We start from the raw sequence: 16,355 nt of genomic DNA on the forward strand, positions 1-16,355 counted from the left end.
TCAAATCCAATAAATTCCAATTGTATTGGTCACATACACATGGTTAGCAGATGTTAATGCGAGTGTAGCGAAGTGCTTGTGCTTGTAGTTCCGACAGTGCAGCAATATCTAACAAGTAATCTAACAAATTCACAACGACTACCTTATACACACAAATGTAAAGGGATGAATAAGAATATGTACATATAAATATATGGATGAGCGATGGCCGTGCGGCATAGGCAAGATGCAGTAGGTGGTACAGTATCTACATATGAGATGAGAAATATGTAGACATTATTAAAGTGGCGTTATTTAAAGAGCCTAGTGATACCTTTATTAAATCCATTTATTAAAACGTGGCAAGATATTTGAGTCTGTATGTTGGCAGTATCCACTCTATGTTAGTGATGGCTGTTTAACAGTCTGATGGCCTTGAGATGGAAGCTGTTTTTCAGTCTCTCGGTCCCAGCTTTGATGCACCTGTACTGACCTCGCCTTCTGGATGATAGCGGGGTGAACAGGCAGTGGTTGTTGTCCTTGATTATCTTTTTGGCCTTCCTGTGACATTGGGTGGTGTAGGTGTCCTGGAGGGCAGGTAGTCTGCCCCCGGTGATGCGTTGTGCAGACCGCACTACCCTCTGGAGAGCCTTGTGGTTGTGGGCGGAGCAGTTGCCGTACCAGGTGGTGATACAGCACGACAAGATGCTCTCGATTGTGCATCTGTAAAAGTTTGAGTGTTTTAGGCGACAAGCCAAATTTCTTCAGCCTCTTCACCACGCTGTCTGTGTGGGTGGACCATTTCAGGACCATGTCCGTGATGTGTATGCCGAGGAACTTAAAACTTTCCACCTTCTCCACTACTGTCACGTCGTTGTGGTTGGTGGGATGCTCCCTCTGCTGTTTCCTGAAGTCCATGATCATCTCCTTTGTTTTTTTGGTTATTTTCCTGACACCACACTCCGAGGACCCTCACCTCCTCCCTGTAGGCCATTTCGTCGTTGTTGGTAATCAAGCCTACCACTGTAGTGTCGTCTGCAAACTTGATGATTGAGTTGGAGGCGTGCATGGCCACGCAGTCATGGAACAGGGAGTACAGGAGAGGGCTGAGAACGCACCCTTGTGGGGCCCCAGTGTTGAGGATCAGCGGGGTGAAGATGTTGCTTCCTACCCTCACCACCTGGGGGCGGCCCGTCAGGAAGTCCAGGACCCAGTTGCACAGGGCGGGGTCGAGACCCAGGGTCTCAAGGTTAATGACTTGTTTGGAGGGTACTATGGTGTTAAATGCTGAGCTGTAGCTAATGAACAGCATTCTTACACAGGTATTCCCCTTGTCCAGATGGGATAGGGCAGTGTGCAGTGTGATGGCGGTTGCGTCGTCTTTGGACCTATTGGAGTGGTAAGCAAATTGGAGTCTGTCTAGTGTATCAGGTAGGGTGGAACAATGGTGGCCATCTTGAAGCATGTGGGGACAGCAGACTGGGAAAGGGATTGATTGAATACCATGACCTTTGTTTTGGAGGTGTTTCCTGTAGTCCACGAACAGCTCCTTGGTCTTACTGAAGTTGAGGGAAAGGTCGTTGTCCCGGCACCACACTGCCAGGTCACTGACCCCTTCAAATAAAATAAAATAAAATGTATTTATATAGCCCTTCTTACATCAGTTGATATCTAAAAGTGCTGTACAGAAACTCAGTTTAAAACCCCAAACAGTAAGCAATGCAGGTGTAGAAACACAGTGGCTAGGAAAAACTCCCTAGAAAGGCCAAAACCTAGGAAGAAACCTAGAGAGGAACCAGGGTATGAGGTGTGGCCAGTCCTCTTCTGGCTCTGCCGGGTGGAGATTATAACAGAACATGGCCAAGATGTTCAAAATGTTCATACAGTGCCTTGCGAAAGTATTCGGCCCCCTTGAACTTTGCGACCTTTTGCCACATTTCAGGCTTCAAACATAAAGATATAAAACTGTATTTTTTTTGTGAAGACTCAACAACAAGTGGGACACAATCATGAAGTGGAACAACATTTATTGGATATTTCAAACTTTTTTAACAAATCAAAAACTGAAAAATTGAGCGTGCAAAATTATTCAGCCCCCTTAAGTTAATACTTTGTAGCGCCACCTTTTGCTGCGATTACAGCTGTAAGTCGCTTGGGGTATGTCTATCAGTTTTGCACAAAATGTTTTCCCATTACTCCTTGCAAAACAGCTCGAGCTCAGTGAGGTTGGATGGAGAGCATTTGTGAACAGCAGTTTTCAGTTCTTTCCACAGATTCTCGATTGGATTCAGGTCTGGACTTTGACTTGGCCATTCTAACACCTGGATATGTTTATTTTTGAACCATTCCATTGTAGATTTTGCTTTATGTTTTGGATCATTGTCTTGTTGGAAGACAAATCTCCGTCCCAGTCTCAGGTCTTTTGCAGACTCCATCAGGTTTTCTTCCAGAATGGTCCTGTATTTGGCTCCATCCATCTTCCCATCAATTTTAACCATCTTCCCTGTCCCTGCTGAAGAAAAGCAGGCCCAAACCATGATGCTGCCACCACCATGTTTGACAGTGGGCATGGTGTGTTCAGGGTGATGAGCTGTGTTGCTTTTACGCCAAACATAACGTTTTGAATTGTTGCCAAAAAGTTCAATTTTGGTTTCATCTGACCAGAGCACCTTCTTCCACATGTTTGGTGTGTCTCCCAGGTTGCTTGTGGCAAACTTTAAACAACACTTTTTATGGATATCTTTAAGAAATGGCTTTCTTCTTGCCACTCTTCCATAAAGGCCAGATTTGTGCAATATACGACTGATTGTTGTCCTATGGACAGAGTCTCCCACCTCAGCTGTAGATCTCTGCAGTTCATCCAGAGTGATCATGGGCCTCTTGGCTGCATCTCTGATCAGTCTTCTCCTTGTATGAGCTGAAAGTTTAGAGGGACGGCCAGGTCTTGGTAGATTTGCAGTGGTCTGTTACTCCTTCCATTTCAATATTATCGCTTGCACAGTGCTCCTTGGGATGTTTAAAGCTTGGGAAATCTTTTTGTATCCAAATCCGGCTTTAAACTTCTTCACAACAGTATCTCGGACCTGCCTGGTGTGTTCCTTGTTCTTCATGATGCTCTCTGCGCTTTTAACGGACCTCTGAGACTATCACAGTGCAGGTGCATTTATACGGAGACTTGATTACACACAGGTGGATTGTATTTATCATCATTAGTCATTTAGGTCAACATTGGATCATTCAGAGATCCTCACTGAACTTCTGGAGAGAGTTTGCTGCACTGAAAGTAAAGGGGCTGAATAATTTTGCACGCCCAATTTTTCAGTTTTTGATTTGTTAAAAAAGTTTGAAATATCCATTAAATGTCGTTCCACTTCATGATTGTGTCCCACTTGTTGTTGATTCTTCACAAAAAAAAGTTTTATATCTTTATATATATCTTTTCTATCTTTATGTTTGAAGCCTGAAATGTGGCAAAAGGTCGCAAAGTTCAAGGGGGCCGAATACTTTCGCAAGGCACTGTAAATGACCAGCATGGTCAAATAATAATAATCACAGTGTAGTTGTCGAGGGTGCAGCAAGTCAGTACCTCAGGAGTAAATGTCAGTTGGCTTTTCATAGCCGATCATTAAGAGTATCTCTACCGCTTCTGCTGTCTCTAGAGAGTTGAAAACAGCAGGTCTGGGACAGGTAGCACGTACGGTGAACAGGTCAGGGTTCTATAGCCGCAGGAAGAGCAGTTTAAACTGGAGCAGCAGCACAGCCAGGTGGACTGGAGACAGCAAGGAATCATCATGCCAAGTAGTCCTGAGGCATGGTCCTAGGGCTCAGGTCCCCCGAGAGAGAGAGAGAGAGAGAGAGAGAGAGAAAGAAAGAAAGAAAGAAAGAAAGAAAGAAAGAAAGAAAGAAAGAGAGAAAGAGAGAATTAGAGAGAGCATACTTAAATTCACACAGGACACCGGATAAGACAGGAGAGGTACTCCAGATACAACAGACTGACCCTAGACCCCTGGCAATACTGCAGCATAAATACTGGAGGCTGAGACAGGAGGGGTCAGGAGACACTGTGGCCCATCCGATGATACCCCCGGACAGGGCCAGACAGGACCAAACAGGCAGGATATAACCCCACCCACTTTGCCAAAGCACAGCCCCCACACCACTAGAGGGATATTTTCAACCACCAACTTACCATCCTGAGACAAGGCTGAGTATAGCCCACAAAAATCTCTGTCATGGCACAACCCAAGGGGGGGCGCCAATCCAGACAGGATTGTGCCAACCCCTCCCTATAGGCTGTCTCATTGTCATCTCTGATCAAGCTTATCACCATAGTGTTGTCAGCAAACTGGGGCTGAGCTCCTCGCCATCCAGGATCTCTATACCAGGCGGTGTCAGAGGAAGGCCCAAAGAAATTCTGACTCCAGCCACCCAAGCTACAGACTGTTCTCTCTGTTTCTGCCTGGCAAGCAATACCAATGCACCAAGTCTGGAACCAACAGGACCCTGAACAGCTTCTACCCCCAAACCATAAGACCTCTAAACAAGACTAAAAAATAGCTCATCAAATGGCTACCTGGACTACCTGCATTGACCCTTTTTTGGACTAATTCTCTTGCACCATGCACACACACTGGACTCTACCCACACCCCATACACACACACCACATACGCCTACACACATATAACATGCACACACATGAATACTGAATACACACACACACACACACACACTTTCACACTCAACACATATGATGCTGCTACTGTCTTATCTATCCTGTTGCCTAGTCACTTGACCCCTACCAATATGTACAGTACATAGCTACCTCAATTATCAATTTGGTCCTGGTACTCCCTGTTTATGGCCATGGTATTTTCTACTCCCTATACATTGAGTGTGCAAAACATTAAGGACCCCTTCCTAATATTGAGTTGCACCTGCCCCTTTTGCCCTCAGAACAGCCTCAGTTTGTCAGGGCATGGACTCTACAAGTTGTCGAAACCGTTCCATAGTGATGCTGGCCCATGTTGACTCCAATGCTTCCCATAGTTTTGTCAAGTTGGATGGATGTCCTTTGGGTGGTGGACCATTCTTGATACACACAGAAACTGTTGAGCGTGAACAACCAGGCAACCCAACTGGCACCTACTACCTTACCCCGTTCAAAGGCACTTAAATATTTTGTCTTGCCAATTCACCCTCTGAATGGCACACATGCACAATCCATGTCTCAATTGTCTCAAGGCTTAAAAAATATTATTTAATCTGTCTACTCCCCTTCATCCACACTGATTGAAGTGAATTTAACAAGTGACATCAAGCGATAATAGCTTTCACCTGAATCCACCTGGTCAGTCTATTTGATGGAAATAGCAGGTGTCCTTAATGTTTTGTATTGTAAGGGGTGCGTAACTGGTGGCAGGGAAGTCAGACGCAGGAGAGCAGAACTAGCCGGAGCAGTTTAATTACAAAACCAACGGCATAAAGGAATAACAATCATGGGTACAAAACCGGACGCGCACCAATAAACATGTGCACAAGCACTTACAACAAACAATTCCACACAAAGACATGGGGGGAACAGAGGGTTAAATACACAACAATGAGGGAAATGAAAACCAGGTGTGTAGGAAAACAAGTCCAAACAAATGGAAAATGAAAAGTGGATTGACGATGGCTAAAAGACCGTTGACGCCGACCTCCGAACGCCTCCCGAACAAGGAGAGGAACCGACTTTGGTGGAAGTCGTGACATGTATGCTTAGCGTTTATAGCCATGTTATTTTGACTTGTTATTTGTTTTCATTGTTTAATTTATTACTTGTGCCACTATCTTTCTTTTATTTTTCATATTTAACTCTGCATTGTTGGAAAAGGACCCATAAGCATTTCAGTGTTAGTCTACACCTGTTATCTACAAAGCATGTGGCAAATAAAATGTGATTTGCACAACCTTTGTTGCTCCCAGCGGTTAAAGCATTTCCACTCCAGTTACTGAATGTCCCAGAGACTGTGCATCTCTGCTTTCAAGTCAACACCAAAACCAGTTGGCGGATGTTAAGATATGTGAGACTAGTTCATTATTACAGTTCTCTAAAGAGGGACATGCATACAGTCAAATACATGGTCTTTCAGTCTCTTATTTTCCTAACACTAAACAAATGTACATTCATGCCCTTCTTGCTGTGGACAGTAGACTTCCACTAGGGCTACTCTTATGCAGTCTGAATAGATTGATATCCATCTGTTATACAGACAAGAACCAGAGGCATCTGAGATCACCCAGTTTGTTAGCAAACAAACCACACTGCTGCTCCCACAAAGCTGGAACCTCTGGTCATTTTCCCTTCCGAGGAAATGAATGTAGGAGAGGATTTATATTGCGTTCATACAATTGTGTTGATCTAAGAGAGAAATTATCAGGACCATGTCTCTATGCATTGCTTGTGCCATCATATAGTAAACAAAAATATAAATGCAACAATTTCAAAGATTTTACTGAGTTACAGTTCATAAGGAAATCAGTCAATTAAATAAATTCATTAGGCACTAATCTATGGATTTCACATGACTGAGAATACAGAAATGCATCTGTTGGTCACAGATACCTTAAAAAAAAGTAGGGGCATGGTTCAGAAAACCAGTCAGTATCTGGTGTGACCACCATTTGCCTCATGCAGCGCGACACATCTCCATCGCATAGAGTTGATCAGGCTGTTGATTGTGGCCTGTGGAATGTTGTCCCACTCCTCTTCAATGGCTGTGCGAAGTTGCTGGATATTGGTGGAAACTGGAACACTGTCGTACACGTTGATCCAGAGCATCCCAAACATATCTGATGAGCATACAGGCCATGGAAGAACTGGGACATTTTCAGATTCCAGGAATTGTGTACAGATCCTTGTGACATGGGGCTGTGCATTATCATGCTGAAACATGAGGTGATGGCAGCAGAGGAATGGCACGACAATGGGCCTCAGGATCTCGTCACGGTATCTCTGTGCATTACAATTGTCATCACTAAAATGCAATTATGTTTGTTGTCCGTAGCTTATGCCTGCCCATACCATAACCCCACCGCCACCATGGGGTGACATCAGCACACCGCTCATACGACATCATACACGTGGGTCTGTGGTTGTGTGGCTGGTTGGACGTACTGCCAAATTCTTTAAAACGACGTTGGAGTCAGCTTATGGTAGAGAAATGAACATTATATTCTCTTGGAACTGCTCTGGTGGATATTCCTGCAGACAAAATGCCAATTGCTTGCTCCCTCAAAACTTGAGACATCCCTAGCATTGTGAGACAAAACTTCACATTTTAGAGTGGCCTTTTTATTGTCCCCAACACAAGGTGCACCTGTGCAAGGATCGTGTTGTTTAATCAGCTTCTTGATATGCCACACCTGTCAGGTCAACAGATTTTCTTGACAAAGAAGAAATTCTCACTAACATGGATGTGAACAAATTTCTGAAAATCATTTTTTAGAAATAAGATTTATGTGTGTATGAAACATTTCTGTGATCTTTTATTTCAGCTAATGAAACATGGGACCAACACTTTACACGTTGCATGAATATTTTAGTTCTGTAATAAAGCCGCTGTACAAACTGTCTTCATACAAAATATGACACTGACCTAAATAGATAAGACATAGGTGAACTAAAACTAGAACTAAACAAATCAGATTTAATCCACACAATGAATGAAGCCCTTAATTGGTTCCAGGTATGTCCAACATGGGCTACTAAGTATTGTTACTATTTTTGGAATGACTGATTTGCAGTGGTGGAATGTGTTCAGTACATCATGATCCCGTCTGATCGTCCTGCAACAACAAAAAACAGACTGATGTTTATTGAATCTCCATTTGGATACGCGTGTGCGCGCAGAAATGTGAGAATTCTAGTCTATTAGCATATCGGAAACCATTATCAATATAACAATTGTATTGATGTGGTGTAAGGTGAGGGGATATGACTCATATGTTATTAACACATTTCCAATCCAATGGTAGAACGGTTGTGCTGGGTGTAAATACATGATAGGGACACGCCAGCTGTTCAGTATAGTGCGAGGTCCGTGCTTCCTGGGCTACCGTCGCGCTGCTTTTGCACGTGCCATAACCACGCCCCTCAACAGCTTGTCTCTGCACGTGAAGGAGAGAAAAGAACACACGTGTTTTGTTTGGCCACGAGTGTGGATACAAATGCATCAATGTATAATGCATCCTGTCATCATGTATTGCAGAGGAGAAACTGGATACAACGCATCTTCATATAAAACGTAAGTAAGTATCCAATGTCGGCAGGGATCCTCAACTAGATTTAGCCGCGGGCCAATTCTTTCTTAAGCGAGAGGTCGGGGGCGGACCATCATAATAAATACATGATTAGGCGGGTGGCCACCTATCATCCCACTCATTCCTAATTGGCATATATCACTCCTCACCTGTCCAACTGATAGCTAAAATGTGAGAGTTCTGGCACAAAAATGGTCCCAGTGCATCACTGAGGTGGGTGCTACGCTTTAATGTTGGGTGAGGCGAGTTTCACCCTACTATGTATAGCGCTTTGAGTACCTCAGTTGGTAGAAAAGTGCTATATAAACCCAATCAATTGTTATTCATTATTATTATATGATCACATATGACTCTATGAGTGGGAATACTTGGGAACATATGTGCAAAATTAAAATCACTTGGAGCTGATTTCCTGGTGTTTTTATCTCCAACAATGAAAACAAAAATGTCTAAAAAAATATATCTGAAAACTTGGGGGCCAAATAAATGTCGCGAAGCATCCTTGTCCTCGTCTCCTCCAGTTCCCAGGGTCAGTGAATGGCCATAGTCATACCGTTCTATATCTATCTGGTTTAGCTAAATGTAGCAACAATAGAAGTCAGGAGACACTGTTGACATTCTGCACGCAATGTACAGTTATTTCCGTACGAAGGAATGAAACGGAGTGTTTCTTCAGCCAATAAGCTCCCGGTGGGTTCTACTGCTTCTGTTGTGACTGGCTCACCATCGGCTTTTCAATGTCAGCTACTTAATATTAAAAGATACATTTGTGACCAATCCGCGCCGAGTATTTTCTGAAGCGGCGTATAGCTCATGAATAAGGAAACAGTGCTCGCAGTAGGCTTCGACTGATGGGATCTGTGGTGTTATGACAACATTTTAATTTGTGAAACAGGTTTCAAAGCAACAGACTGAAACACTGCTTTGACTTAATTTATCCACGGATATTGCTAACAGTGCCTGGGAAACTACACTCAAGGCGCCTCTGCAGCCTAGGTCGAATCCACAGAAATCGATTCCTATTGTTTTGAAGAAGATTATGGACATTCCCCCACCTAATATTCTCGAAGGCGACGATGGTAAGACTAGCCTACTGGTTTCGTTTTGGATTAATTGAAAGATACTTTCCAATTTACACATTTTTATGTGAACTGCATAGATCTGATGTGATCGTTGACTTCGCGGACATGTTGACTGGTGTATGGAGACGTAGTAGTGCTTCTAATGAGCGTTTGTGTACCCTCAAACAACTGGACACATTTGTTTTTTAATCAGCTGTGTTTTGATAATTATATATGACTAGTACAATAGTTGTTCAAATGTGTCAAGCATTTGTACATTCTGAGTGCTGTGCCAGTTTCCCCTGAGGCACTGAACTGAGGGAGCAAAAAAGAACATAAAGTTCTCACACCTCCCTACTTGTCCTAGAGCACTGCAGTCAAACCATTTTTTCACATACAATATGAGTACATAATTTTCTTTCATTTGAAGGGCAATTAATATTCATTTTCATGTTTGTTTTTGTGTTTAGGGGCTGTGTTGACAAGTCCAGATTTCCCTTCCCCATTTTTTTATGGGTTGATGCACCCGCCCTTTTCTTTTACCTCATTCTGTAATTTCACCACTTTTCTTTCTTTCTACTTCTTTCACATGGCTGTGAAACCGTCACCCATTATGCTCTTCACGGTTATCTCCACAGAAATAGAGAAGAAGAAGTTGTGCTCTGCCGATAATGGCGAGGCCGGTGTTGGGGGGGGCAGTGGTGGGACTGGAGGTACAGGCATTGGAGGGGTGTCCGCCTCCCTTACCCCTGCCATCTGGGAGAAGACCATCCCCTATGATGGGGAGACCTTCCACTTGGAGTACATGGACCTGGATGAGTTCCTGCAGGAGAATGGCATCCCAGTCACCCTAGAGGAGGAGCTCCAGAAGAGCCTGGCCCAGGAGGAAACCAAGGGGACAAGACCCCCTCTCACCACCTCTGACACAGAGACCGTCACACTCACCTTAGAGCCAGCTGAACAAGAGAAGGAAGAAGAAGATGGGGACGATGAAGATGCTGTGTCTGGGTTTGACGCAGCGGAGGTTGAAGTGTCTAAAAATAAAAAAGGTACATTGTTGGGGCCCATTTGTTAAAAGCCCAGACACGGTACCACTGTAACAAATTCTACCTTTGAACTCAACATGCACATATACTGACACTGTAATAGACGCTTGCAACATGCTGACACTAGATACTCCCATATTGTATTAAAATGTCAAATAGACGTACTTGACGCACTCGACACCTTGCCTCCAACACACACACGGACACATGTACGTGTGAAACCTGAGCTCTACAGCATTAACAAATGGCAGTATTCATATAGCCTTCAAGATTATAAAAACATACTTAACAGCCACCAAATTAATTAAAAATATACTCCTCATTGAATTCACTTTGTCTCCCTCTAGAGGGGAAGTCTGCAGACCGACTCACACCCACTCCTATCGACCCAGAGGACATTGAGGTGGACATCAACTTCCAGCCGGACCCCACAGACCTGGTGCTGTCCAGCGTGCCTGGGGGTGAGCTGTTCAACCCACGCAAACACAAGTTCTCTGACGAGGACCTCAAACCACAACCCATGATCAAGAAGGCCAAAAAGGTCTTTGTGCCCACTGAGCAGAAGGTAAGATGAATATGGTGAATATTTGTTTCAGGGAGGTGATGAATGATGGAACTGGTTGTTCTGTAGTAGGTTAATGAGAATGTAGCCACTGCAATTGGGCACCAAATAATCATTGGTTGATGAAGATTGTAGTATCACTATGTTACACCAGCAGAATTAATGAGTGAGTAGTAAGCCATGAAATAAGGGGGCTTGTCTGGGATTAGGGATGTTTCCACAACACTGATTCTATTATTTTGTATTAAAATCCTCTGTCTCCCACAGGATGATAAATACTGGTCGAGGAGGAAGAAGAACAACGTGGCAGCCAAACGTTCACGTGACGCCCGGCGGCTGAAGGAGAACCAGATCACAGTGCGCGCTTCGTTTCTGGAGAGGGAAAATGCGGCGTTGCGGCTACAAGTGGCTGAGTTGCGAAAGGACTGTGGTCGCTGCAAGAACATTATGTCCCGATATGAAGCCAAATACGGACCATTGTAAGGGACAAACTTTGTCTTTCAAGAAAAGAACCGAAAAATAAAAACGCCCCACAAAACGCTGACAAAGAGAATCTGAATTGCACTGCTTTCATGGTGAACACCGGTCACTACGTCAAGTTCTAGATCCTTTCCAACACGACAGTGGAGGCATGGATACACACTGTCAGTGAGCCCGGCAGCAACATGACGAGAGGTGGACACAAAGGGTTGTGGAGAGCGACTGGCTCCTACACATACAGGGACTCAATTACTACTAGTCAGGTCTTATCACTGGCCAGACGAGTCAGAGAAAGCTGCTGGAGAAGTTACACACACATTTATACAGCGTATTAACGGGTTGTTTTGTGGACCAAAGCATGAACATCATCAGTGATCAGTAGTCAATAATGAAAGTTGTCCCCCTGCCGCCCTCCTCCCACTGTTTGCAGTAACTGACTGTCTCCCTCCTCTGTTTCAAGTACTCATGCAGAGGCTCTGAAGAAGAACATGTGAACTCTTGATTTATTAATAATGGGGTAGGGGAGAAAACAATGAATAACAGACAGGACAGATTGAGGGCTGCACCGCCATGATCTTACACAGAGGAAATAATTGATATTGGGGCGGTAGCGTAGTGGTTAGAGCATTGGACTAGTAACCGAAAGGTTGCAAGTTCGAATCCCCGAGCTGACAAGGTACACATCTGTCGTTCTGCCCCTGAACACTGTTTCTAGGCTGTCATTGAAAATAAAAATTTGTTCTTAACTGACTTGCCTGGTTAAATAAAGATAAAATAAAAAGAGAAAGGGCGAGATAGTGGTGTTGTCTTTGCTTGTACCACACTGAGGTGTGTGTGTGTAAAGAACTACATAGTCTTCTCCCTGCACCACATAGATTGTGTTACCCCTGTTTTGCACTCAACCCTTCCAAGGCAACACCTTGTGGGTGAAGATTAGATATAGGGGCGGGTACTTTTTTCCTATTACGACATGACCCACACACATGCTTCTTGACCCACACACATGCTTCTAATATCTTTCCCCAAAAAACAGTATTCTGCTCATAGGTCAGGCATTAATGGTGGAGGGGTATTTACTATGTTTGTTGGTTTATTTCATTGCACACTGCAAGTAGAGGGCACTATCTATTTGTGCCTCCTGTAGTTTGTCTGGGATTGAGAGTCAGTTATTCTGTCAATACCTGTTTTTTTTTTCATCTTAATTTACTGCTATTCCTTATGTTTGTTGAATAGCTATTATGATCAATGCTGTATTTTAACAATACATCTATTGATTGATGTGCAACAATCTGTCAGATTTATATTTCTTTAGAGGAAAGAAAACAATGACCCAATGACTAAGCAGGGATCTCAATGGACAAACTGTGTTTTCTTTGTGTTTTTTTATTTTTAAAACAGGTTTTCAACCAGAATTTTACAGAAATATATATTTTTTTCTAAAGACAATTTCCTATTTACCTCATCCAACACTTCCATTGTTTAATGCTCCTATCTTATTGGATACCAATAATTTTGAAGGGTTGGTGTGCCTCCGACAATATTGACAGGAATTGTGAGCACAAGAAAGGTGGCTTTGGTTAAGTTTGATAAAAAAATGTCAAGGTACAGAGTCGACGCAGAGTTCTGTTTGTCAAAGTGGCTGTGCCTCAATTGTTGCAAATACTACATAGCAGACTGTTAAGTAAAGGGACTAAATCTCTTAAGTGTCTGATGAATTTGTGTTCCTGTGCCGATCTTCATTATTATGCATATTAGAATCATACATGTGGCAATAATATGAATTTTACTCTGCTTTGTTTCTGGTGTGTTTCTGTAAAATAACTATGATAGACAAAATGTTGAAATGGCGCAAAGTAATGTGTGCTTCCAATTACGTTTCCCAGTAATCCTGCTGCACGAAAATGTGTTAATGGTGTAATGTTTGCATCTGTTTTACACTAAGTGTATGTACTTATGTCTGTAAATTAAAGGATCAAAACAAATATTTACTGAATTTGTTTCAATGGAAGGCATTGCATTGCGCTGACATTCTTATCTTTTATGCTTAGGCATATAGTTGTTTAAACAGTGATTTTAAGCTTGGTGCAGAATCTTGTCAGATCGATAGACCATTTAGGTATGATAGTCATTTTAGTATGATATGAAGTTAAAGCTGGATCGAAGCCAGTTTGTATGTAGAAATTAAACTCCAAGTTATCCCAACCTGTTCATTTTCTTTGTAGAAATTCCTCTTCAATCTACATGACAAAGCAAAAACAGGTTTTTAGAAGATTTTGCACATGTATAAACATTTTAAGAAGTATTCAGACCCTTTACTTAGTACTTTGTTGAAGCACCTTTGGCAGCAATCACAGCCTCAGTCTTCTTGGATATGACGCTACACACACCTGCATTTGGGGAGTTTCTCAAATTTTTCTCTGCAAAGGTTGGATGGGGGAGCATCACTGCACAGCTATTTTCAGGTCTCTCCAGAGATGTTTGGTCGGGTTCAAGTCCAGGCTCTGGCTGGGCCACTCAAGGACTTGTCCCGCTGCCACTCCTGCATTGTCTTAAAGGGGGATAACCAGTTGTAAAACTGAATGACTTCAACTGAAATGTGTCTTCCGCATTTAACCCAACACCTCTGAATCAGAGAGGTGTGGGGTGCTGTCTTAATCGGCATCCATGTTTTCGACAGACTTGCTCAGGGGCAGAACGACATATTTTTACCTTGTTAGCTCAGGGATTCGATCCAGCAACCGTTCGGTTACTGGCCCAATGCTCTAACCACTAGGCTACCTGCCGCCCCATATACAGAGGGTACCGGTATCGAGTCAATGTGCAGGTTAATCGAGGGAATTTGTACATGTAGGTAGGGGTGAAGTGACTATAATAAACAGTGTAGCAGCAGTGTAAAAAAAACAAGTGGAGGGATGGGGGGTGTCAATGTCCGGTGGCCATTTGATTAATTGTTTAGCAGTCTTATGGCTTGGGGTTAGAAGCTGTTAAGGAGCTTGTTGGTCCTAGACTTGGCGCTCCGGTACCGCTTGCCGTGCAGTAGCAGAGAAAACAGTTTATGACTTGGGTGACTGGGGTCTTTGAACATTTTGGATGTGTGCTTAGGGTCGTTGTCCTGTTGAAAGGTGAACCTTCGCCCCAGTCTGAGGTCCTGAGCGCTCTGGAGCAGGTTTTCCTCAAGGATCTCTCTGTACTTTGCTCCGTTTATTTTTTCCTTGATCCTGACTAGTCTCTCAGTCACTGATGCTGAAAAACATCCCCACAGTATGACGCTGCCACCACCATGCTTCACCGTAGGGATGGTGCCAGGTTTCCTCCAGGCGTGACGCTTGGCATTCAGGCCAAATAGTTCAATCTTGGTTTCATCAGACCAGAGAATCAGGTTTCTCATGGTCTGAGAGTCCTTTGGTGCCTTTTGTGTGTAGACTGATGAGGATTTATTTTTTAATCAGTTTTAGAATAAGGCTGTAACGTAACAAAATGTGGAAAAGGGAAGGCGTTTGAACACTGTAATGCACTGTATATGCATACGTATGTGGAGACCCCTTAAAAATAGGGGATTCGGGCTATTTCAGCCACACCCGTTGCTGACAGGTGTATAAAATCGAGCATGCAGCCATGCAATCTCCATAGACAAACATTGGCAGTAGAATGGCCCTATTGAAGAGCTCAGTGACTTTCAATGTGGCACCTTAATAGGATGCTGCCTTTCCAACAAGTCAGTTCATCAAATTCCTCTCTGCTAGAGCTGCCCTGGTCAACTGTAACTGCTGTTATTGTGAAGTGGAAACATCTAGAAGCAACAACGGCTCAGCCGCGAAGTGGTAGGCCGCACAAGCTCACAGAACGGGACCGCAGATTGCTGTAGAGTGTACAAATCGTCTGTCCTTGGTTGCAACACTCACTACAGAGTTCCAAACTGCCTCTGGAAGCAACGTCAGCACAATAACTGTTCGTCAGAAGCTTCATTAAGTAGATTTCCATGGCCGAGCAGCCATACACAAGCCCAAGATCCCCATGCGTCAGCTGGAGTGGTGTAAAGCGCCCAGGAATTGGACTTTGAAGCAGGGGAAATGTGTTCTCTGGAGTGATGAATCATGCTTCACCATCTGGCAGTCCGACAGACAAATCTGGATTTGTTGGATGCTAGGAGAACGCTACCTTCCCCAGGGCATGGTGCCAATTGTAAAGTTTGGTGGAGGAGGAATAATGGTCTGGGGCTATTTTTCATGGTTCGGGCTAGGCTTCTTAGTTCCAGTGAAGGGAAATCTTAATGCTACAGCATTAATGCTATGACATTCTAGACAATTCTGTGCTTCCAACTTTTTGGCAACAGTTTGGGGAAGGCCCTTTCCTGTTTCAGCATGACAATGTCCCTGCGCACAAAGCGAAGTCCATACAGAAATGGTTTGTCGAGATCGGTGTGGAAGAACTTGACTGGCCTGCACAGAACCCTGACCTCAACTCCATCGAACACCTTTGAGATGAATTGGGACGCAGACTGCAAGCCAGGCCTAATCACCCAACATCAGTGACGACCTCACTAATGCTCTTGTGGCTGAATGGAAGCAAGTCCCCGCAGCAATGTTCCAACATCTAGTGGAAAGCCTTCTCAGAAGAGTGAAGGCTGTTATAGCAGCAAAGTGTTATAGCAGTGAAGGCTGTTATAGCACCAACTCCAGATTAATGCCCATGATTTTGGAATGAGATGGTTGACGAGCCGGTGTCCACATACTTTTGGTCCTGTAGTGTACTTCCTGTTTTTAGCTCCACCTTTACTGTTGTAGCGTTTGACCTTGGGCAGTCACAAGGTTACAAATTATTTATTTTATTTTCGTTTGAAACATCTTGTAAAATACTAAATATTTATTTTGAAATTAACTGGAAGTTAGCTTTTTGTGATGTCAGATGTTTGTTTTTGGTTCCTT

The 16,355-nt window shown here is 43.5% G+C and overlaps 1 protein-coding gene across 1 annotated transcript; it reads left to right on the forward strand.

The window, feature by feature from the left end:
- Positions 1-9,031: 9,031 nt before the first annotated feature.
- Positions 9,032-13,412, forward strand: LOC110486416 (thyrotroph embryonic factor). The gene is made up of 4 exons (XM_021558011.3): positions 9,032-9,360; positions 9,981-10,391; positions 10,736-10,953; positions 11,218-13,412. The coding sequence occupies exons 1-4, from the start codon at positions 9,321-9,323 to the stop codon at positions 11,431-11,433; spliced, it is 885 nt and encodes a 294-aa protein (XP_021413686.3). The 5' UTR covers positions 9,032-9,320; the 3' UTR covers positions 11,434-13,412.
- Positions 13,413-16,355: the final 2,943 nt, after the last annotated feature.

Source organism: Oncorhynchus mykiss, chromosome 13, assembly GCF_057628025.1.
Source record: "Oncorhynchus mykiss isolate SJ-2025 chromosome 13, ASM5762802v1, whole genome shotgun sequence".
Lineage (NCBI taxonomy): Eukaryota > Metazoa > Chordata > Actinopteri > Salmoniformes > Salmonidae > Oncorhynchus > Oncorhynchus mykiss.